At 42.2% G+C, this 25818-nt stretch overlaps 1 protein-coding gene across 4 annotated transcripts in view; it reads left to right on the top strand.

Moving 5' to 3' along the window:
* Positions 1 to 10979: 10979 nt before the first annotated feature.
* Positions 10980 to 25818, top strand: part of RIC3 (RIC3 acetylcholine receptor chaperone) — a 32857-nt gene continuing 18018 nt past the window's right edge. For 2 of the 4 annotated variants that reach the window (XM_073347471.2, XM_073347470.2), the window contains exon 1: positions 10980 to 11322. In XM_073347471.2, the coding sequence (XP_073203572.2) occupies positions 11187 to 11322 (136 nt within the window). In that variant the 5' untranslated portion in view covers positions 10980 to 11186. Of the gene's footprint in view, positions 11323 to 12195; positions 12484 to 25818 lie in introns of those variants that run through there. The other 2 variants (XR_012159345.2, XM_073347472.2) reach the window with 2 other exon arrangements.

Here is a 25818-nt window from a genome sequence, read left to right as displayed (position 1 = left end):
GATTTGTGCTGGAAATGGCCCAACCTGATGATCACTTTAGATAAGCTATTACCAGCAGGACAGTGGGGTGGAAGGAGGTATTGTTTCATATTCTCTGTGTATATATAAAGTCTGCTGCAGTTTCCACAGTATGCATCCGATGAAGTGAGCTGTAGCTCACGAAAGCTCATGCTCAAATAAATTGGTTAGTCTCTAAGGTGCCATAAGTACTCCTTTTCTTTCTGCGAATACAGACTAACACGGCTGTTACTCTGAAACCAGTATTAAATTGTTTGTTTAAAATTATTTAAAGGTTATACTGTATATGGATATAATGTCTTTTGTCTGGTGAAAAAAATTTCCCTGAAACCTAACCCCTCCCCCAGCCCCAATTAACATTAATTCTTATGGGGAAATTGGATTTGCTTAACATCGTTTCACTTAAAGTCGCATTTTTCAAGAATGCAACTTCAATGTTAAGTGAGGAGTTACTGTAATATAGCCCACAGCTATCCCTACTTAGGAATCTCAGTGGAACCAAATAGTTCACTAATCCATTGGCTATACATCTTCCCTACTCACAATATTCTCTTGGCAGAGGAGCTGCAGAGATCTGCCGTGGAGAATCTCAGCAATCAATGCTGGTGGAGCATATGGACTGATGCTGTCAGTTTCACAGCTTTTAAGAGCTCTGGAGCCTATCAGAGGTATTTAGGTGCTCGATGTTTTGGCCTTACATTCTTACTCAGGAAAGGCTCCCACTGATTTCCAAAGGAGTTTGGCCTTAGAAAGAACTGCAGAATTTGGCTTTTTACTTTTAGAATTTTCTCTTCTACACTGCTACTCATCTTGTCTTTTTCAAATCTGCATAAGTTTTAGTGCTGGACTGCAGAGTCAAATCAGCGCTCCAAGAAACTCAAACCATTGAGAGACACTGGGCCTGGTTCTTTTTTCATTCGTGGCACTTTTACATCAGTGTACTACTGTTGAATTCAAGGGAATTGTTCCTAATTTACACTGGTATAAATCACAGCAAAATTAGACCCAGATTTTTAAGTCCCCTCTCGGATATGATTAAATGAAACAAGCAGACCCAAGATGATTCATTCAACTAATTTCACACCATATTTCTGTTCACAAAACTATCAACAATTGAACTTTGATTTTTACGGATTTCTGTTATTCAGGAATGTTCAATTAATGTGTTACGTGAACAGATATCAGCCTATATATTGTTCAGGTGCTATTGCTGTTATTCTTTACTTCAAGCTGTGCTGCGTGATTGGTTACCAAAATCAAATGGAAATGTTTCTGCTCTCTGGATGAGTGAAACTTTTGTAAAGAGGAAAAAGGCTTGAATAAGTAATTTGTGGTGCAAACATTTGCGCAAACACATATTTGCATGAGTATTCAAATATGCAGTGTAAATATTTGTGATGCATACAGATTAGCACATTTTCTGTTTCTATGAACCTTTTTTGCAAACAAAAATATCAAACGAATATTCTCGGCAAATGAATAAAAGCATGGAGCAACAAAGCAAATTCATGCATCTTAATGGAACAAATGTTCTGGAATGCATTTTCAGTATTCACCCTGTGCTAGGGATAAGTTGGGATGGTTGGAAAGCAAGGATCAGCAGGGGGAAGGAATGGATAGGATCAATGTCAGGAAGAATGAATAAGGAATAAATAGAATTAAAGTCTAATTTCAGAAGTTCAAGATAAACCATTTTGGCTTAATGGTTGGAAGTATTGATATTAATATCCATTATATGCAATACATACACACATTACAGTAGCTGGAAGTTGTTTTGCCACATAAATCCTGCTATTTTTAATACCATAAGGACTGTATAGGGAACACAGTACAATACAGCAGATTCATGAATAAATATCAACCGTTGTGCAGACATCACTTCTTAAAATACCTCCTTCTATGTGATGGCAAGCAACATCCAATGTACAATAACCGTAAAAAAAACCCCACACTTCATGAGGCTGACCCTTTATCAAAGTGTTGTGGGAATAACCAGTGTATTCATATTCGTGAAACTCTGTATTGGATTATATTTATACCCACAAGGCAAAGTACATAACACATATTTACAAGGCTTTCATCTTTTTGCTTATTCTGTTTGTTTATTATCCTATTTCCATACCTATATTTGTACATGATAAGGACCAGATGCTGTTTTTGGTTTAGTTAATGGAAGTTTGTTCAGTGGATGTAGGATTGGGTCCCTAATACTCATGGAGTTTGATTCTACATACCTTATGCATTTAAATTTTTTACTGAAGGAGATGAAGATTTGGGTGAAGGAGGAAAATTATTCTTTTAACAATAATTTTTGGGACAGAAGAATTTATACTGGGTCCTGATCTTCCTACCAGTATATCTTATTTTCTTTGTTATGGTTGACTGTTCTTCCACTTTACTAGTTGCTGGATCTTTATTTGCTGACTATATTATAAGTTGTTAAATAAAAATATAAATAATAATTGCTGCAACTGTCTTGCACCAACTAAACAAACAAACTAGAACATTTATTTCAGAAAAAAAAATGTTTTATGTTCTTATGCACTCAACTTATTCATCTTCCTTACACTGTGAGCTCAACAACTATCATATGCTTCCTGAGTGGTCACTGTACAGTGCTTCCATAGTCTGACTGGGGATTTGATTATCCAGTGTGTGGAAAATGAGTTTGAGCATAGTGGGTATTTCCATTCCTCTCTGTTGTGAAAAGTAAGGAAGGGGAAGTTAGAAAACAAGCAGTCCTTGACAGGAATTTTCTATTCCTTCCACTTGTATTATGTCAAGAAGAGTCTGCTAGCAGATAGTGATACTATCCTCTGTTCCATGCTGTTAAATGATTTCCTCATGGAAATCCATATATTAACCATCACTGATTCAATGTCACTCTTAGGACTGCTAATAGTGCAATTGTCTCCTGAGAGTTATTCATTGCAGCCTGAGCATAGGGATGCTCAGGGAGGTGCTAGAGATCTGTTAGTTGCCTCTGACCTATTACAAGCAGTCTAACTATCTTGAGTGCATGTCCAAAGATAAAGTTAAAATGGAAATAGTGTTGACATACAGAGTGCCCTGCTTTGCTACTGATTTCCTGTTTGAGTTGACTGATACTGCTTCTGGAATGGCAAAGGCTTTGTCCTGTGAAACTTCAACCTCATGTAAGCTGATTCTTCTAAACCAGGGGTTCTCAAACTGGGGGTCAGGACCCCTCAGGGGGTCGCAAGGTTCATACATGGGGGGTCACGAGCTGTTAGCCTCCACCCCAAACCCTGCTTTGTCTCCAGCATGTATAATGGTGGTAAATATATAAAAAAAGCATTTTTAATTGATGGTGGGGGGGAGCACTCAGAGGCTATGTAAAAGGAGTCACCAGTAAAAAAGTTTGAGAATCACTGTTCTAAGCTGGTGCAAGATCTCACAGCCAGCCTGATAGTGTTAGGCAGATATTTGTTCTGGCTCAACACATGAAGCTGTAATCCAGTTTGATGTTTGAATGACTATAGAAAGATAATTTCAAATCTAAATGTAAACTGAAGTCCAACAGTTTTGAAAATCAAAAGTTTCAAGCTATTTCAAAGATTTCTTGCCATATGTATTAAAACAGCAAATGTAATTAACTACACCATATGTTGCACTCAGCACAAAGTTTACCTAATTTCCAATGGATAATACTTACCCAGGAAAATACCATATTTTTTACTTGTAATCACAAAAACTCATTCTACGGATCATCTCTATATATTGCACTTTTAATTAAGCTTAAACGGTATTTTGTTGAGTGAACATTACCTTTTAATCTTCAGAGATAAAGAAAATAAATAACAGTAATTGATCCATAGACTGTGCTATGTAGCTATAAAGTAATTTAAATTCTACATCACTAGAAGACATTTATCAACTCAAACGAAGGGAGGGCCACACTCTGCCACCTAACATTGAGGGTGGCAGAATCTGGCCCTAAGTGAGTAGTGGAACACCAACTACTGGCCTGTCTCCAATTCATCCTCAATAAAATCTTTGTGAAGGTAGCAGCAAACATGTGTCAGTCATGATGGACTTTCCTTATCCTCCCCAAAAATTCTCATTTGTGGGTTCTGCAGGGATTGATTCTGTCACATACATGAAATGTCTTGGAGAGATGTCTCAGGGTAGCCGGCCCTCTGTCAAGGGGTGCCAGAAGACAGACAGCTCCTCAGGAAAGGGACTTCTTAGGGAGCTGGCTAGGGAGCTCAGCAGGAAAGAGAATTCAGGAAACATACTCCTAGAGTGAAGAGGTTCTGAAAAGGGGAGAATTACAAGTGCCAAGCCCATAGGAGGCCTGGTCTCAGTAGAATGACCTTACCAGACAGCAGTTGATGGTCCAGATCCCAGATTAATTACACACTGCTTCAAAGAAGAGCTGCAGTGATTTGACCTCTAAAGGGGCCCTGAGTCAAGAGAAGGAAACCTTTGCTGTGGCAGGTGGTGGCTGGGTTCAGAGGGCCTTAGTAGTAAAGAGCCTATATGGAGGAGATGGATGGACTCAAATGGGGCAAACCGACTAAGATTAACCCCCAGACCCTCCACACAGCTAGGACACTCAAGTGAAGACTTCCGTGTGTTTTTGTTTGGTCTTTGATTAAATAAATCAGACCCCACAAAGGGCACCATTCAGTTTGTAAACACTTAATTGAACTCATTGAAAGCTCACTGGGGAAAGTGAGGCAGAGATTTACCATGCGGTTCCGCACTGGGCCACAAGGGGGTGCTCCATGGGTGAGTGCCCACCACAACAAGAGATCATAAGACAAAAACCAGCTCCACATTTTTTTCTCAGCAAATAGGACAAATATTCATATATGGACTTCATAGTGCCTGGAAGAGAAAAGCACATTGGTGAAGCAGCTGGTTCAAGCTAAATGCAGAGAAGACAGAGATGATGCTGTTTGGAAGCATAAGACTCTTTGAGGAGTAAGCTAGGATACTAACCTCAGTCACTTGCCTCTGAAGGAATCTGCCCTGCTATTATCAAGAGAGTCTGCAGTCCAAAGTTAAATTCCTCATTGTTCCAAAATAGACAAAAAACAGTGGTGAGCGATACCTTCTGTCATATTTTTTCTTAGGATTTTTAAAAATTTGGAATGCAGCTTGTTGTGACCTCACTAAGGTGAGCAGCGTGACTAGACATTGAGTACTCCATATCATTTTTGGTTTTCAGACCTTTATCAGTACCTGCTGAGGGCACAGGAAGTGGTGAAGAAGAGTCCCACGGGGAGGAAGAAGTCTACAGAGAGTGGTCAATAAGTCCCACTAAGACTGTGACAAGACCACTGAGAATTGGTAAAAGACCTACTGGGCTGTCGAAGGAGACAGTCCACAGGGGCTCTCATTAATGGGAAATCAGCTAAAGGCTGCCCTCTCCCCAGAGGTGAAGCATTGTAGAAGAACAATTACTAGAACCATTAGAATGGTTTCCAAGTGTTCAGAAGTCCTTACACTGTGATTTTACTTTTATAGTAACTTGAGACCTTTCAGTGTTGTGCCTTCGTAGTGATCTGCTGTGCCTTAGTGGAAAGCAGGTCAGTCCTCGGTTCAAGTTCAATTCCTTGTGGAAAATGAGTTAAAAACAGCAGTTGCAACCCAGACCCTCTGGAAAATAGTCTAATTCAACTACAGTAATATAAATATAATGGAAATACAAAACCATGACATTTAATTTGATGTGATGCAATTTCTGCCTATGATTGTGAGAATGAACCAGTATAAACACAGAACCTCTCTCATCCTAGCAATAGTGAGAGCAGAGTAGAGTTTATTAGAAACGTAGTGTGAGAGACGGCTTACACAACAGCAGCCCACGCTTACAAATTATTTGCAATCTTCAGATTTCACACTGCCTCCTGAAAAAAATCACTCCAAATATATTCCAGGATGTTTTTGGCAGTTTTAGTAGTTGGGACAGATTTTTAGTTCTTTCCTTTATATTTAAATAAATGCACTCACGGAAGGATTCAGTAAATACGCAGTACAGATGGACACAGTAATCAAGGCATTGTCAAAATTTGCCTTTTTTCCCCCTGCTATTTTTTTCCACTGTAGCAGCTCCAGCTGTGCTAGTAACAATTCGTAAGCAGACAAATCCCAGGCAGCTGCTGGAATTTTAATTGCTAAGTCATCAAGATTTGTTCTGAATGGGGTTAGACAGCAATGGGAAATTTTAAGGGGAAATAGCTAATGTAGACCCCTTTCAATGAGTGTTTCTTGGTGTAGTTAGGAAAAAACATTTTAAAGAAGTGTACCAAAGTGCATTGAATACATAAATATACAAACAATACTCTGTATTGTAAATAGAAAAGGAGTACTTGTGGCACCTTAGAGACTAAGCAATTTATTTGAGCATGAGCTTTCGTGAGCTACAGGAAAGCTCATGCTCAAATAAATTGGTTAGTCTCTAAGGTGCCACAAGTACTCCTTTTCTTTTTGCGAATACAGACTAACACGGCTGTTACTCTGAAACCTGTATTGTAAATAGTGGATCCAAAATTACTCCTTGCTGTAATCTTCTCGCACTCTTTCTTCTTACATCTTTCCTTCAGAAAAGTATGATCCATAGTTTTTTGCAAGTTTGAACTGACATTCTGCTGAGAACTTTGTTGGATGTTTAGTCACCAAAAAATGGAATATGCGTAAGTGGAAATAACCTTATTAAGTCTTGACCACTTAGTCAATTTTAAATAAAGACTTGCTGCAAAACCCTTTAAAAATCTCAAGATAGCCTACTGGATTCTGAAATAATTAAGAGCATTTTTATCCAACCTGATATACCCAAATGTTAGGTTTTTCCTCATATAGTCCACAAACATTATGTGTGTGTTCAAAACGAATGCTTCTGTTATTTTCCTCAAAAAGAGAACTCAAGGCCCAATCCTGAAAAGTGCTCAAAGCCACCTGAGTACTGTTGAGTGCCCCCTAAAATGCGAATGTGAATGAACAATCCACAGATCTTTGTGTGATGAGCCAGAGAGGCCCCACAGAGGCAATGAAGGGGTTGAAGAGGCAGACAGGCTCTTCACTGGTAATGAAAGGGTTAGGGAATGCCTGTGGACCCAGCTGGCCCTACCCCACTACACCTGCACCCAGTGTGAGGTGTGGACTAGGAAGATAAGAGAAGAAGGCCTATCCTAATTCAGGGCTGATCAGGAAGGAGAACAGAGCTCTAGTTCTCTTGGTGGGAGAGAAGTTTGGTTGTATGCCTGAGATGGTGCTTGCTTGCCAGCTGGATTGGCTCTCCTGGAAGGGATGACTAGATTTTTGGATGGGAGTTGGCAGAAGCAAAGACTGGGAGACAAACCTTGAATAGAGGGGTGGGGCCTCACTGAAGGTTTGTGGGATGATCCTGGGTTTGAGTTGTGCTTATTTTTTTTTTCTGAAATGCTCCAGCCAAAGCACCACTCTACTGGACCTTGTTGGGACAGACACATACTAGTGGTGATCTGCAGCTGGGTGAGTTGTGTCCAGAATCACCAGGGCAGGAACCTGGTTACATCCTAGCTTGGGGATGTTAAAGGAAAGAGTGCCACCTCTGTTGCATTGTTCTTCCCCCAGACTTAGAGATGGGGATCAGCAGATGGAGAGCAGGTGGGCAAGGGACATGCATAATTCTCCCTCTAACTTGCTGAGATCCAGATTTAAGTACTGATCCCCTGCAACACATCTGTCAAGGTTCCTCCCCCACTCTGAACTCTAGGGTACAGATGTGGGGACCTGCATGAAAAACCTCCTAAGCTTATCTTGACCAGCTTAGGTCAAAACTTCCCCAAGGTACAAAATATTCCACCCGTTGTCCTTGGACTGGCCGCTACCACCACCAAACTAATACTGGTTACTGGGGAAGAGCTGTTTGGACACGTCTTTCCCCCCAAAATACTTCCCAAAACCTTGCACCCCACTTCCTGGACAAGATTTGGTAAAAAGCCTCACCAATTTGCCTAGGTGACCACAGACCCAGACCCTTGGATCTTAAGAACAATGAACAATCCTCCCAACACTTGCACCCCCCCTTTCCTGGGAAATGTTGGATAAAAAGCCTCACCAATTTGCATAGGTGACCACAGACCCAAACCCTTGGATCTGAGAACAATGAAAAAGCATTCAGTTTTCTTACAAGAAGACTTTTAATAAAAATAGAAGTAAATAGAAATAAAGAAATCCCCCTGTAAAATCAGGATAGTAGATATCTTACAGGGTAATTAGATTCAAAAACATAGAGAACCCCTCTAGGCAAAACCTTAAGTTACAAAAAAAGATACACAGACAGAAATAGTTATTCTATTCAGCACAGTTCTTTTCTCAGCCATTTAAAGAAATCATAATCTAACACATACCTAGCTAGATTACTTACTAAAAGTTCTAAGACTCCATTCCTGGTCTATCCCCGACAAAGACCAACTATAGACAGACACACAGACCCTTTGTTTCTCTCCCTCCTCCCAGCTATTGAAAGTATCTTGTCTCCTCATTGGTCATTTTGGTCAGGTGCCAGCGAGGTTACCTTTAGCTTCTTAACCCTTTACAGGTGAGAGGAGCTTTCCCCTGGCCAGGAGGGATTTCAAAGGGGTTTACCCTTCCCTTTATATTTATGACAACATCAGAGGACTAGAAACAGGAGTTTTATAGTGCCTGTTGAAAAAGTGAGATTTTTTTCTTTCCAGTGGGATAGAGTACTTGCTAGCCTTGCTCACAAAATATTGGACCTGAACACTATACTATTGTATCACACTGACAGAGGGTCTGGGGTTTGTCAACACTGTTTCACAGTAAGTGGAGTCTGAGGGATTTATAGCAAGAAAAATCTATTCTTGCCACTTGGAGACACCACTATACAGACTGGTTTCAGAGTAGCAGCCATGTTAGTCTGTATCTGCAAAAAGGAGTACTTGTGGCACCTTAGAGACTAACAAATTTATCTGGATACAGCTAGACAGAAGGCATGATGTAATATCTATTGCCAAGGACAATGGATACTTACCTTAGAATCCAACCACCTTTGACTAATGAACATGGCTAAAGTAAAGAACTGTGAAGTGATCTTTGAAATACTTAACTAGGAGCCAGGAAGATAGGTGATGTTATCAGAATGAAGGGACTGGTCATTGTATTTCTTTGCATTTTTTCTGAATGGCACCCCTGATTTCAGCCACTAATTGTGGAAATGTTTATTCTCTCAACCTGATGAGAAACTCAATCACCAGGGAGCTGTCCTGGATTAAGGAACTTGATAAACAGGTCTGGAAAGCTCTCTGGGACAGCCAAGATAAGGCTGCATTAGGTTGAGGAGCAAATGGTCAGAAGTATATATATTTAAGAAATGATTCTTTTGCTGTACCTTGGGCATTTCCAGCTTATGAGATGTGTGAAGCTAAATGTGATATGCAAACCACTTCTGTTTTACTATCCCTTCCTCTGTTTTCAATAAATCTCTTAACCCACTTAATTGACAGGCAATCTGTTTGTAAGGTAACTTCTCACATCTCACAGAATATCAGGGTTGGAAAGGACCTCAGGAGGTCATCTAGTCCAACCCCCTGCTCAAAGCAGGACCAATCCCCAAACTTTGCCCCAGATCCCTAAGTGGCCCCCTCAAGGATTGAACTCACAACCCTGGGTTTAACAGGCCAATGCTCAAACCACTGAGCTATCACTATCTCTTTGGGCTGTAGGTGTATTGGCAGAGGTACAAATGACACTGGCGTTTGGAACATGGATATCCCTCTCCTTGAAGTCTATACATTTGGATTCATGATATTGAGGAAACTTGGCATTACAAGTGGAAGGATACAAAAAAGTACTTTAATGGTTTTTAAACTCTCTCAGTGTCCTTTACTGTTTGCACCACTCTCCCCTGCACTGGGAAGGTGAGGTTACTAACAAGTTGTAAACCACAACTGCCAATAAAATCTTCATGCCAGACACCACCATCATTACATATATTATAGGGGGTGCAGCAGTGACCCCATAGTTAGATTGCCTATCATCTTCCATTATTTTTTTTTAAGTCTAATACTTCCAGTATCTGCAGCAGCTCTTTGAAATTTAGGAGGGGGATAGTCCTGGGGCAGGGAGGTGACATTTTCTATCCTGATAAAGAATAATTTAGGTTAGGCCAAGTTATCAGCTGTCAAAAACCACCATTTCTCATTTGCATTTTGTTTTTGTTCTTAATGTGTTGCTAAGACCTGTATGCACTCCATTAGCCTTGCACATACACCATCTTGTTGCCTTTCTTAGCATAGGACACAGAACCAAACCTCTGGGTGGGAGTGAGGAAAAGTGTACAGTGAGAAAAAATTACATAGCGAGATAGGCTATTCAGCATACAAAGGATGCTTATTGGCCTACGATAACGCATTAACCTTACATGTCAGTTACACGGAGTGAGCTGGATCGCTCATTCCTGGGGTAAAGCCTGTAGGAAAAGGAAAACTCCACAAGGTTCCCCTTGCAGTTGCCCCAGAAGGGGAAGTAGCAGCAAGGTGACGAATTTTATTCCAGGGACTCACCCACCCTCCATGTCCCCCCCTTATCTACGGCCCCAGCCCACCAGCGTGTAAGCGGCGGTGAGGCGGTGCGTACACACGGGAAGCCCAGAAGCGGGGAGCACACGGGGGCCCGGTCTCCAGGGTGCGGCTGTCGCGCTCACGATGCTCACTGAGGGGAGAAGACCCTACCGAAGAAACTGGAAACTCCGCCTCGGAGGAGTTGAGCCCCCTGACTCCCAGCTCGGCGGGCTCCGACTCGCGCCGTCGGCGCAGTGGAGATGCGTGGCTCCGCCCCTCCCCCCCGGGCTCGGCTCGGCTCGGCTCGGCGCGGCGCGGCTCGGGGACGGGGAGCAGCAGAGGCTGACCCGAGCCACTCAGGGCAGCGGGCGGCACCAGCCCGGCAGTCGCTAGTGCGCATGCTCCCGCCGCTCGGACACGCTTGATAATCAGCCAATTGCGAGGAAGGCGGAGTCTGAGCCTGCACCTTCCCCAGGGCCCAGGCAGCACGCGCCGGAAATACGTCACGGGCCGCAGCCCGGATGTTACTCTTGGGGCCGGTTGCCGGTTCCCGTGGCGCTCCGTGGTTTCCGATCGGTTGCCGGGGGGGGCGGTTGGCTCGTCTGTCTCTGGCGCGTGCGGCCGTCGGGGGCGGCCATGTCGTATCCGACCGTCCGGAAGGTGGCGATGGTCTCGTGCCTGGTGCTGTGCGTCTCGCTGCTCCTGCCTCGGACCTTCCTGTCCCGGGGCGGGAGGCAGGAGCCCGGCAGCGCGCCGCCTACCCCGCCCGAGGGTAAGAGGCCTCCCTGGGGTCTGGCCCCGCGCCCTCAGGGGCTTCGGCTGCTGAGCGGCCACCCCTACGCCTGGGGCTGGTCTCCCGCCCCTCCCCCGTCTTATGCACCCCCTTCCTCGCGGAGGCCCCTGGGTGGGTGGCCCGCTCTAGCTCTGGGCCCCTGTGTGCAGAGGGGACGGGGGAGGTGTCTGCTGCTTGCTGTGTCTGATCCCACCGGGCAGCTTCCCCGGCAAAAGAAGCTTCTGCCCCTCCGCCCCCCGCTTTCATCCGACCGTAGGGAAACCCACCTAGACTGGGACTAGCCTGGTCTCGGCACCACCCACAACTGGCAGCGTTTTATTATTTGTGTTACCTACCGCTCAGGAGCCCTAGTCTTGGACCAAGGCCCTGTTGTGCTAGGTGCAGCACAAAACATGGCAAAAAGCGGGTCACAAGGCGCTTTGTGTGTTTATGGATGATGTTTATAATTCCAAGAGTCTCATAATGAGTTACATTTAGCATTAACTGGTAGCAATAAAAAGCTTAGGTACCAAGTTTAAAATACTACTGTAGGTAGGTATAGAGTCATATTAATACTTTGCATTTCTCACTTATGGGTGTAAAGTACTATGGGATCTGCAGATTTGCAAGTTGAAATGATCATTTCATTGCACTGTTTTGTAAGCATATGTTTGTCTGGCCAAAAATTCGCCCCTAGTATTGCATAGTGTCTGTTTGGCTGCAGCTCTGCTCCCGCAAGGTTACAGCTTTCATTTCTATCATGGTGTTTGTGCAATGCTTGTATAAAATGCGTTGGTGGCTTTTTGGAATGAAAAGTATTATATAATTCACCCAAATGTTTTTCCATCTCACCTGTTCTTGTTCTCATTTCAGAGATCTTTTGTATACCGTGGAATTTCAAAGGCGGAGTAGTAGCTCAGTGTTCCCATCTCTGACATGATTTACATTTCTTCTTTCCCAAAAACCTTTTAATCAAAACTCTCAAGTTTCATTTGAGTTTTATTTCTTAATGTGTGTAGTAAATTTTGTCTGAGTTATGTAAAGGGAGAGCAAATTACAATATCCTTCATTTGTTGTGTTGTCATTTATTTGAAAGTCATTTTCTTATGTTTTTACATTTTGCTTTTGAAGTGTCATGAAATAAAAATTCATTTAAATCACCTACATTGTTTAGTTTCCTATTCCAATATTATTTCTGATTTTGTTACCGATCTATCAGGTTTTTATAATGACCATTTTACATGACATATAGTTAGGATTATATTTATGTACAGTACAATTATTTTTTTAAATATTGCACTAATTGAGCTACATTTACCTCTTTGTCCCTTACTCTGCAATCATAATCCACTAGAGAGACCCCTTGTGCAGAGTCCTGTCTTCATCAGTGGGGCTCTGCATGGGGGCAGGGATCCACGCTAGTAGATCTAATTGCGGGAATGGGGATTTAATAAGGTGACTTCGTTGTACACCACCTCTGATCAATTCCGTTTTCTTCTAGTTCTGTGACATTGATATGATCATATACTTAAATAATCTTACTAATTCTACTTTTCCTGGGATAACCTTTGTAAGCAACTGAAAGATGTTCTTATAAAGGCAAACTTGCTAGACACTATTTTGCACCCTGAGGTATCTAGTAGAGGTACACAAATCAAAACTTGTTGCAAATGTTCATATTTGCAAATGACTTCAGTACAGCTTTACAAGCTTTTTTTGTATGTAGTTTTGTCATCTCACTTTCAACATGGAAGGCAGAAAGAAAATGCTTATGTCTGGTATTAGTTTTTTGTTAAGGACTTGAGCTAGCAAGGTGCTGAGCTCTCTGTCCCCAATCCATCAGAACACTAAGCTCTTGACTTCAGTAGAGCTACTCTCATGCTTAAATTTAAGCTTGAGTTTGTGTGTTGGTGGATCAGGGACAGTGCTCAGCAGCCTCTGGGACTGACCACAGATGACTTACTCTGATGAGGATGTAACCCTGTCAGCTGCACAACTTCAGTTTAAGTTTATAGTCTACTTTTCAGTTTGATGTCAGTGGTTTCATTACAGTTGTTACACAGACTAAACTTTATTTTTCCATAAAAAAAAAAAATAAGTAAATCTCAATTAAATAGCTGGTTTCAGAGTAACAGCCGTGTTAGTCTGTATTCGCAAAAAGAAAAGGAGGACTTGTGGCACCTTAGAGACTAACCAATTTATTAGAGCATAAGCTTTCGTGAGCTACAGCTCACTTCCTCAGATGCATATCGTGGAAACTGCAGCAGGCTTTATATATACACAGAGAATATGAAACAATACCTATTCCCACCCCACTGTCCTGCTGGTAATAGCTTATCTAAAGTGATCATCAGGTGGGCCATTTCCAGCACAAATCCAGGTTTTCTCACCCTCCACCCCCCCACACAAATTCACTCTCCTGCTGGTGATAGCCCATCCAAAGTGACAACTCTTTACACAATGTGCATGACAATCAAGTTGGGCTATTTCCTGCACAAATCCAGGTTTTCTCACATCCCCCCCCCACCCCCATACACACACAAACTCACTCTCCTGCTGGTAATAGCTCATCCAAACTGACCGAATAGGTATTGTTTCATATTCTCTGTGTATATATAAAGCCTGCTGCAGTTTCCACAATATGCATCTGAGGAAGTGAGCTGTAGCTCACGAAAGCTTATGCTCTAATAAATTGGTTAGTCTCTAAGGTGCCACAAGTACTCCTTTTCTTTTAATTAAATAGCTTTGATTCATTTTCTTGTCACTAGTTGTCCTCTTGAACAAACTGATATTGTAGTTACTGTTTAAATGCCCTAGAAATTCAATCAGATGATGTCATTTTTAAACCTAACGCAAATGCCTCAACTTTAGTTTGAATAAAACATGCTTATAGTTTTCTGCTATTTGTTAGAATCAGACATTGTCTAAAAGAGATTTATCATAAAGTCTATAACTTAGTGGCTATGTCAACTACTGTCTCAGTAAAGCAGTATTTTTTTCATTTAAGAAAGCAGTAAACCACACTAATGTAGGTCTTTAGCAGCATGGGTGATGTATCTTTGTAATGTCTACTATGCCGTCATGTAGAAGGCTACTTTAATTTTATTTTGCAAAAGTCTTGTATCTACTTAAATCGGCAATGCCTGTTTACATTATGTAAAATCTTCAAATATTTTTAAGAGTTTGAAATACGTTATTGGTTAGAGGAATAAAGCCTATACAGACACCTAAAAGAAGTACTTTAAAATATAGTCCTCAGCAGTGCATCCTGTGTATTTTATTCACTATTTATTTTTTTTGTTTTTGTTTTTTTAAACAAACCACAAAACCACTTTGCATCTGCATTGCAAAAACTAGTCCTGGACAATGGATTTGCAGTTAATTTGCAATTAGTTCTTTCTTAAAAATTCTGAATCATAAAATCAAAATCATTCACCAGTATTTTGATCTTACAACAGATTCTACTTTAGATCAGTTTTGAGCAACTGGATCTTGACACAATTAGCATTTTAATTTCCTTTGGTCAGGGAGGCTCCAGGTAGCGAGAACTTTTCTTTTTAGGGTAACTATCTTGTCCTTTACACCTTCTCTCCTCCCTGCTCCCTCTCCTTGCAGTGTTTAATTTTTGTTTAATCTTATAAAATGTGTGCATAATCATTTGGTGACATAATTATAATGTTTTCTTCCAACTTTAAACTTTTAAGAACACAGCAAGAACCCTTTTCTGAAAAGCAGTTCTAAACTGGGTTTATATAAGAAATATATTCTGTGTCCAGTACATCCTGAGGAGAAATTACACCAGTTGCCTATACCAAAAGCATATATACTTTTCTTCACCATTGCCTTAATAATTAGCAATAGCTCAAGTGACATAAGTTGTGTCAAGAAAATAAAACAAGTCCTATTGGGGGAAAATATAAACTAACACACGTGAAGAAAAATAACTAAAACACAGATCTGGTGGGAGTTGAAAACCTAGAAAATAGACAGAGACCTGTTAATGATCAGTGATTTAAACATCTGCTTGTAATGTAATGTGGCTTGAAAAAGGTTAACATAATTTAGGCCTCCTATAGGTAGAGGTATGATCTTTGTTTGGTTTGACTGTGCCTGGAATAATGCATTCAGTTCCCAGTAGGAAGATATGGGCAAACTAGAGATTGTTTAGAGAAAAGCAATAAAAATGATTTGGTGGCTGGAGGAAAACTTCAGATTAAATATCAGGAAAAACTGCATTAGTTTTTAGTGAGGTGCATTAGTTTGTAGAATGGTCTCTCAAAAGCAAGTGATAGAAGCACCCTGGCTTATAACGTATAAAACTGGACAAAACATGAGAAAATATATTGTAGGAAATGGGAGGGAGATGTACTGAGTAATCAGATTTTTTTTTTAATTCCTAATATCAATGAGTGTCAGAAAAACCGTTCATTCTTTACTCCCTATAATGAAAAGCGTAAACTGATGCAACCCTTAATTATAAAGAGTCATAAGTATAATTTGAAGGTAGATTTCTCATGATAATAGAATTTGCATTCCTAAAGTCAAGGATGTTTTTGTATCTCACTGCTATTCTTAATGACAGGTTTCAGAGTTGTAGCCGTGTTAGTCTGTATCCGCAAAAAGAAAAGGAGGACTTGTTGCACCTTAGAGACTAACAAATTTATTTGACAAAATAAATTTATTAATTTCTAAGGTTCCAGAACTACTCCTTTTCTTTTTACTGTTATTCTTGCAATTTAGGGTAGTAGCAGAATGTCTGAGGGAGTAGGTGCTTCCTTCATGGTTTGTTCTGGCTCTTCTGTGCTTTGCATGGGACTTGAAGTTCATCGTGAAGCCACTTCTCAGATAGCTGGAAAGTTATATAAAAACAAACTTTACCTTGTGTATTTTGATTGATATAGAAGAGTTTTTATTTTATTATTTTGTTTCAGAATGTAATAGTTACTAGTTAGACATAAAAATCTCATTTAGTTAACAACTAGCACTTATATAATGCTTTCCATCCTTAGAACTCAAAGCACTTTACAAAAGTAGCAAAGTTTATATTAGAAAACTGAAACACAGACGTGAAATGACCTGACTAGTGCCACACAGTAAGCCAGTCACAGAGCTGTGACCAGACCCTATGTCTTCTGACTCTAGGCTTCTTACCCCAGGTGCTGCATTGTGTGTCCGTTTAACTAGTGTTTGATTGCTCAGTTTGTGGAGTGGTTAGGACATTAGCCTAGGTTCATTTCTGTGCTCTGCCACAGACTTCCTCTGTCATCGTGGGCAAGTCACTTAGCCTCTATGTGTCTCAGTTTCTGATTTGTAAAAGGAGGGTAATAGTACTTTCCTCCCTCACAGGCGTTTGAGGATAAATAAGTTAAAGATTGTGAGCACTCAGATATTACAGCAATGAAGCCATATAAATACTATAGAGGTCTGTATAGGTGGATTACAAATTTAAACGTGACGGTGGGTTATATATACTTCCTGGATGTCCCATTGATATCAAAAGTCAGCACTTTGCAGCTAGCTAGCTACGGCCAAATCCTGTATTACACCTTAAATCCAGTTTTATGATTTAAACAGTTTAATCTTAATGAGAAATAAAATGTGTAGATATTGATAAATAGTCAAGCTGGGTGCAGTAACACTCAATAAAAGATTCTCGCTAGCTGCACCACATGCAGTATCCTTACTGAAGTAGCTGTTACTGGTCTCTGAATATTATCACTTGGAGGTTGAAGTGGATTATTGTATCCTTTTCCTTAATCATATTTAAATCAGAATAGATTGTTTAAAACTTCTTTTAATCAGTTGCAGGATGAATAAACTCTGTGATTATGACATGCTGTACAATTTCTAAATAGGATTTCACCTTCACTCTAGAGAAAACTCAACCTCTTAACACACATAAATACAGTGCAAATGTCAGTTTGACACTTACTTCTTGTATTTGAATCTGTAGACCCACTAAAGTTAATGGGAGCTTGCCCTTACTATCTAATTTTAGCGAATATGAATGGTGATGTGATGTATTACAAAATTCTGATTTAGGTTAGCTAAACTGCAAAGACATTCAAGGAATGGTATATGAGGCTTCTACATCTGGTATCTAGCTCTGCAGGATTGTAATAGTCTTAGTCAGGAATGAGTTAGAAAACCATTTAAAAGGGCCATGACATGATATTTTTTAGCTTAACAAAAGACTGCATAAAGCCTGCCATGAGATAGTACTTTCCCCTTCCCAAAGCATTAAAGGGACCTATAGAAGAAGTACTTGCTACCGGTATTGGGGACTAGATCATGCAGTGTTACTCAGATAGCAAAAGGGACAGAACAGGAATGTGGATCTATCAGGATTTGTATTTTGGTTAGGGGCAGGAGGGAAGAGGGAGGTGTCACATCATCTTACTGATGCAGAATATTTAACGAACTCAAGTTGAAAGAGAAGGAAGACAGTTTAATAACTTCTGGATAAAAATAAATTGTAATAGACTGTTTGTGATGGGTTGGAGCCCACTCCCCCTTTCTGGGATGCCACCTGATGCACTGGGATTTCACTGGTCCTGCCTGCTTCACTAGCCTGGGCTCCATCTCCCTGTTTTGCTGAATTAGACTCTCTGGCCTCTGGCAGCACATGCACACACAGGTAGAAACGCACCAGCTGCAGAACCACACAGAATCTGCAAACACCTCTTTATGAAAAGGCTCAGCTAGGAAATCACCCAACACTCAAGTACAACTCCCCTCTGAAAAGTACACCCTAATAATATTGTCTTGCGCTGTAGAGAAAGCTATACAATGTAAGGTCATAAATTCGCCCCCTCCCTCAAGGTGGAGGAAGATATGCACAACTTCTTATCCCCCCCAGTTAGAAATTGCACAAACTGGCTTTAATACTAAACAAAACAAGTTTATTTACTATAAAAGGCAGATTTTAAGTGATTATAAGGGATAGCAAACAGAACAAAGCAGATTACCAAGCCAATAAAACAAAACATGCATACTAAGCTTAAGATCTTAAAGAGACTGGTTTCAAGAAGTAATTTCTCACCCTAAATGTTGTTTTAGGCAAGTTGCGGAGTTTCTGTAGCTTAGAGTTCCAGTTATTTCTCTTTACAGACTAGACGCCTGTCTTAGTCTGGACTTTCCCACCGCTCAGTTCCTTTGTCTCTTCAGGTACGTACAGCAGTCTTTCTTCTTGGGCAGGAAGGCAATGGAGAAGAGTCTTATTTCCTTATTTCCCAGCCTTAAATAAGATTTGCATAAGGCAGGAATCTTTTGTTTCCCAGTCTTGACCGCCCTTTCCTTTTAGTGGAAAATTACTAGAAGTCCAAGATAGTTTTTAGAACCAGGTGACAGGACCACCAGCTCTAGTAGTGTCAGAACTATGTTCCAGGATGCCTCTCAGGAAGGAGAGAGATTAGTATCTTCAAAGTCTTATTGTTTCTTCCTAATGGCCCATCAAGACTGATAGCCTGTTGTCTGGTGAGTGTATCCTAAATACACACCCAGTTGTAATTGTTACATAGTCCATATTCCTAACTTTAGATACAGAAATGATACATGCATACAAATTGGATAATCACATTCAGTAAATTACAACCTTTCCGATGATACCTTACATGACCTATCTTGCATAAAATATGTTATACCATATCCATATCATAAGCATATTTCCATAAAGAATATGGAGTGTAAGTCACACTATTCTAGGAATGTTTTGGTCCTGCAGGGCAGAAGTCCTTTATTCCCTGGTACCTGCAAAGTAAGAATAGCTATTAAGGACAATTCTGGCATCCTCTTGGCTGGGTGCTAATCTGGAAAGATATGAACCTTTTTTGGAATAGGGGATTTAATCCCGCCACAACAGTGATGTGGGGATACAGACTCTCAGCACAAAACAGGTGGAAGTATATCTAGCGGAACTAAGTGAGTCTGTCTCGGTGTATGTCTACACTATGAAATTAGGTAGAATTTATAGAAGTCGGTTTTTTAGAAATCATTTTTATATAGTCGATTGTGTGTGTCCCCACACAAAATGCTCTAAGTGCATTAAGTGCATTAACTCGGTGGAGTGCTTCCACAGTACCGAGGCTAGCGTCGACTTCCGGAGTGTTGCACTGTGGGTAGCTATCCCACAGTTCCCGCAGTCTCCGCTGCCCATTGGAATTCTGGGTTGAGATCCCAATGCCTGATGGGGCAGAAAACATTGTCATGGGTGGTTCTGGGTACACGTCATCAGGCCCTCCCTCCCTCCCTCCCTCTGTGAAAGCAACGGCAGACAATCGTTTCGCGCCTTTTTTCCTGAGTTACCTCTGCAGACACCATACCACGGCAAGCATGGAGCCTGCTCAGCTCACTGTCACTGTATGTCTCCTGTGTGCTGGCAGACGTGGTACTGCATTGCTACACAGCAGCAGTAACCCATTGCCTTGTGGCAGCAGACGGTACAATAGGCCTGAAAACCAACCTCATCGTGTCCGAAGTGCTCCTGGCTGCCTCGGTAAGGTCGGTCAGGAGCGCCTGGGCAGATATGGGTGCAGGGACTAAATCAGGAGTGACTCGACCAGGTCATTCTCTTTAGTCCTGCAGGCAGTCATATTATCCCATCTTATGGTGAGCAGGCAGGAGATGAGGATGGCTTGCAGTCCTTCTGCACCATCTGCAGCCAGCCAAAGATGTAAAAGATAGATGGAGTGGATCAAAACAAGAAATAGACCAGATTTGTTTTGTATTCATTTGCTTCCCCCCTCCCTCCATGAAGTCCTGCCTGAAATACCAGAGGGAGGAATAGCTTAGTGGGTTGAGCATTGGCCTGCTAAACCCAGGGTTTTGAGTTCAATCTTTGAGGGGGCCATTCTGTGTGACATTTGTTTTTGTTTCCCCTTGATGTAAAGCCACCCCCTTTGTTGATTTTAATTCCCTGCAAGCCAACCCTGTAAGCCATGTCGTCAGTCGCTCCTCCCTCTGTCCAATCGTTCCATGCCTTTTTTCTGTGCAGATGCCATACCATGGCAAGCATGGAGCCTGCTCAGATCACTTTGGCAATAAGGAGCACATTAAACACCACGCGCATTATCCAGCAGTAAATGCAGCACCAGAACCTGGCAAAGCGAAACCGGGCGAGTAGGCGATGGCAGCAGGATGACGAGAGTGATGAGGACGTGGACGCAGACTTCTCTCAAAGCACAGGCCCTGGCAATGCGGGCATCATGGTGCTAATGGGGCAGGTTCATGCCGTGGAACACTGATTCTGGGCTCGGGAAACAAGCACAGACTGGTGGGACCGCATAGTGTTGCAGGTCTGGGACGATTCCCAGTGGCTGCGAAACTTTCGCATGCGTAAGGGCACTTTCATGGAACTTTGTGACTTGCTTTCCCCTGCCCTGAAGTGCAAGAATACCAAGATGAGAGCAGCCCTCACAGATGAGAAGCGAGTGGCAATAGCCCTGTGGAAGCTTGCAACACCAGACACCTACCGGTCAGTCAGGAATCAATTTGGAGTGGGCAAATCTACTGTGGGGGCTGCTGTGATGCAAGAAGCCAATGCAATCAAAGATCTGTTGATATCAAGGGTAGTGACCCTGGGAAATGTGCAGGTCATAGTGGATGGCTTTGCTGCAATGGGATTCCCTAATTGTGGTGGGGCGATAGATAGAACCCATATCCCTATCTTGGCACCGGAGCACCAAGCCGGCTAGTACATAAACCGCAAGGGGTACTTTTCAATCGTGCTGCAATGGATCACAGGGGACGTTTCACCAATATCAACGTGGGATGGCCGGGAAAGGTGCATGACGCTCGCATCTTCAGGAACTCTGGTCTGTTTCAAAAGCTGCAGGAAGGGACGTTCTTCCCAGATCAGAAAATAACCATTGGGGATGTTGAAATGCCTATATGTATCTTTGGGGACCAGCCTATCCCTTAATGCCATGGCTCATGAAGCCGTACACAGGCAGCCTGGACAGTGGTCAGGAGCTGTTCAACTACAGGCTGAGCAAGTGCAGAATGGTGGTAGAATGTGCATTTGGACGTTTAAAGGCGCGCTGGCGCAGTTTACTGATTCAGTTAGACCTCAGCGAAACCAACATTTCCACTGTTATTACTGCTTGCTGTGCACTCCACAATATCTGTGAGAGTAAGGGGGAGACATTTATGGCAGGGTGGGAGGTTGAGGCAAATCGCCTGGCCGCTGTTTACGCGCAGCCAGACACCAGGATGGTTAGAAGAGCACAGGATGGTGCGGTGCGCATCAGAGAAGCTCTGAAAACCAGTTTCATGACTGGCCAGGCTACGTGTGAAAGTTCTGTTTGTTTCTCCTTGAAGAAACCCCCCGCCCCTTGGTTCACTCTACTTCCCTGTAAGCTAACCACCCGCCCCTCCTCCCTTCAATCACCGCTTGCAGAGGCAATAAAATCATTGTTGCTTCACATTCATGCATTCTTTATTAATTCATCACACAAATGGGGGATAACTACCTACCAAGGTAGCCCAGGAGGGGTGATGGAGGAGAGAAGCACGAGGAGGGGTGGTGGTGGAGGAGGGAAGGACAAGGCCACACAGCACTTTAAAAGTTTGAAACTTTAAAACTTATGGAATGCCAGCCTTCTGTTTTTTGGGCAATCTTCTGGGGTGGAGTGGCTGGGTGGCCAGAGGCCCCCCCACCGCATTCTTGGGCATCTGGGTGAGGAGACTATGGAACTTGGGGAGGAGGGCATTTGGTTACACAGGGGCTGTAGCGGCGGTCTGTGCTCCAGCTGCCTTTCCTGCAGCTCAACCATATGCTGGAGCGTATTAGTTTGATCCTCCAGCAGCCTCAGCATTGAATCCTGCCTCCTCTCATCACACTGCCGCCACCTTTCAGCTTCAGCCCTCTCTTCAGCCCGCCACTTACTCTCCATCTCTCCTCCTGGTCTTTTTGTGATTTCCTGCACTCTGACATTGTCTGTCTCCACGCATTCGTCTGTGCTCTGTCAGTGTGGGAGGACAGCATGAGCTCAGAGAACATTTCATCGTGAGTTGGTTTTTTTGGCCTTCTAATCTTCGCTAGCCTCTGGGAAGGAGATCCTTGAAACACATGCAGCTGGTGGAGAAAAAAAAGGGATAGTGGTATTTAAAAAGACACATTTTGTAGAACAATGGATACACTCTTTCCCAGTAAACCTTGCTATTAACATTACATACTCAGCACATGTGCTTTCGTTCCAAGGTCGCAATTTGCCTCCCCCCGGCGTGTGGCTAGCACCTTCCCCCTCCCCGTGGCTAACAGCGGGGAACATTTCTGTTGAGCCACAGGCAAACAGCCCAGCAGGAATGGGCACCTCTGAATGTTCCCTTAAGAAAAGCACCCTATTTCAACCAGGTGACCATGAATGATATCACTCTCCTGAGGATAACACAGGGAGATAAAGAACGGATGTTGTTTGAATGCCAGCAGACATACACTGCAATGCTTTGTTCTATATTGATTTCTGAGTACGTGCTACTGGTGTGGTAAAGTTTCCTACCATGGTGGGTGGAATAAGGCTGCTCTCCCCAGAAACCTTTTGCAAAGGCTTTGGGAGTACATCCAGGAGAGCCACGAATGCCAGGGCAAATTAAACATGCTTACTTTTAAACCATGTATAGTATTTTAAAAGGTACACTCACCAGAGGTCCCTTCTCCACCTGGTGGGTCTGGGAGGCAGCCTTGGGTGGGTTTGGGGGGTACTGGCTCCAAGTCCAGGGTGAGAAGCAGTTCCTGGCTGCCGGGAAAACCGGTTTCTCTGCTTGCTTGCTGTGAGCTATCTACAACTTCATCATCATCATCTTCCTCGTCCCCAAAACCTGCTTCCGTGTTGCCTCCATCTCCGTTGAAGGAGTCAAACAACATGGCTGGGGTAGTGGTGGCTGAACCCCCTAAAATGGCATGCAGCTCATCATAGAAGCGGCCTGTTTGGGGCTCTGACCCGGAGCGGCCGTTTGCCCCTCTGGTTTTCTGGTAGGCTTGCCTCAGCTCCTTAAGTTTCACGGGGCACTGCTTTCGGTCCCTGTTATGGCCTCTGTCGTTCATGCCCTGGGAGATTTTGCCAAATGTTTTGGCATGTCGAAAACTGGAACGGAGTTCTGATAGTACGGATTCCTCTCCCCATACAGCGATCAGATCCCATACCTCCCGTCCGGTCCATGCTGGAGCTCTTTTGCGATTCTGGGACTTCATCATGGTCACCTCTGCTGATGAGCTCTGCACTCACCTGCAGCTTGCCACGCTGGCCAAACAGGAAATTGAAATTCAAAAGTTCGCGAGCTTTTTCCTGTCTAACTGGCCAGTGCATCTGAGTTGAGAGTGCTGTCCAGAGCGGTCACAATCGAGCACTCTGGGATAGCTCCCGGAGGCCAATACCATCTAATTGCATCCACAGTACCCCATTATATAAACCAGTGATGCACCATTACACAGGCTAAAGACCACCTTTCTCAGAACAGGTGTTGCAAAACTAGTGGAGGGGTTCAATGACAGACAACAAAAAATATTAGCGATATAAAGAACTTCCATCTGAAGAGAGCTTTAAGATGATAGTTTAGAAAGGAACCCTGACAAAGTGTACAAAATAAGGGGTAGTATTGAATGAGTAAAAGAAGCTAAAAATTAATCCAGACAAAGTTGTGGCACTAAAAAGATGTATGCTTATCAATCCACAGAGCTGCTTTATATTCATCTTCACACACCATCTATTTGGATTTGCAAGCTCTCAGGGCAGCAATCTTTTGTATGTTATTTTTTGTAAATCATCCAGCAAACTGTTGGGGCAACACAACTAATAATAAATATTCAGCCTCTTGGGTGGCATAAAGGAGAAATTAAAGTCACATGTAAATAGTGAATAATAACATGTGACTAGTGTAATCAGAAGGACCCATTTCAGATAATGAAATCTGGAACCCTTCGCCAATTGTCAATTTGCAGCCAGCCCAGGACAGTAGTGAATTTAAGTTTTTACTGTCTGATGGATGCTCAGCAGCCTCTGTGAAATCTGGTGGTCTCAGTCCAGTTGTCCATGGATTACTGTCCATATCATAAAACCCAGTACAATGGTATTAATTAGTAACCTTGTTGATAGCTTCCACAGCGAGGTCAAGGAGTGACTGAGTATGGAAACTGAACTACATCCAATGGCAGAGCTGTGTGAGGAAGTGCACACTGGAAGAGCGTACGTTGTAGCTGTTCTGTGGATAGAGGATTTCATTTTCTAGGACTATCAAGCAGCCATCTTTTACAAGCACTAAATTCACATGACACACATACACACAGCACTGAAAACTGATACTAGCCCCCGTTTAGGGGGTTTGTTGTAATTTTCACAATCAGCTGGTTTTTTAGGGAACTGTTTCACGTGGCATTGGGCTGAAATATTGGCTCTATGCACATTTTTTTTTTTTTCAAATCAAGATATTTTAAATCTGTTTTCCCCATTGAGATGGGCAACTGCGTACTTATGTGTTTGTATTTGTCCCTCTGTCATGCCACCAAGTGCTTAATATGGAAACACAGTCTTTTATAAGCAACTAATACCAAATATGAAATAATGTTTTATATTACATATTTGTGAAAATTGCTTTTTAAAACTACTTTTCATTACTTTTAGTCAAAGCTCTATGACTTCCTTTTGCAACACATGGAATACTTGTGCACTGATTTCAATAAGACTTTACATAGTGAAAATGATTGTATATTATTGCATAGACAGATTATGCATCGTTATAGTCATGTTGCTGTTAGTGCTTTTTGCTGTTTGATTAAATCATTGAGGTAGGTGGGAGCTGAATGAAATTTCAGCTTTTAAAGAGATGTGGTGACCTTGGAAATCACTGCACTTCTGTCAGTTTTTCCTACTTTTGGCACCAAAGTTTACTAGAGCTGAAAGAGGTTGGCGGACAAAAATCTTTCGCTATTTCCCTTTATTTACTGTGGATTTGACAGCACTTTGAACCATTTCACTTTCCCCTGTGTAGTCAATTTCCTCTGTTGTTTGTGTGGGTTTTTTTCCCTCACGAAATAAGAAAATATTGGCAATTACAAAAATTGGCAGTGAAACTCAGGGGCAGGTGTAATATCAGAAACTACTTCAACTCCTTTTGTGTAAATAACTAGATTTCAAGTTGATCATGTCTCTTTACCTCTAAGTTTATTTCTTTATGTAAATTTAAGTTTTTAAAGGGTTTTAAAGTTTTTAAATGCTTCATGGAAAATGTAGAAAAATAATCAGTTTAAAACAGTTCTGTCACATATTTCTGTCCCCTCTACCCGCAACTGATCTCCTTTACAAAGGGCATTTTAGTGAATATGAGATCTGTTTCCTAAGAGTTTTCCCACTCCTGCTGCTTACTCCCCACCTGAAGTGATAGTGTTTTGTGTATGACATCGTAATTGTTTCCATAGCAACCTGTTACAAGACCTTCCTGCTGTATCTACAAGACTCTTGTAAATAAGATATTATGTCTTACAAGGTACACTTTTAATAATTC

The sequence above is a fragment of the Lepidochelys kempii genome, chromosome 6, assembly GCF_965140285.1.
Source record: "Lepidochelys kempii isolate rLepKem1 chromosome 6, rLepKem1.hap1, whole genome shotgun sequence".
NCBI classification, from domain to species: Eukaryota; Metazoa; Chordata; order Testudines; family Cheloniidae; genus Lepidochelys; species Lepidochelys kempii.
The sequence above is the reverse complement of the archived record's forward strand: the minus strand, read 5'-3'. Positions and strand labels throughout refer to the sequence as shown.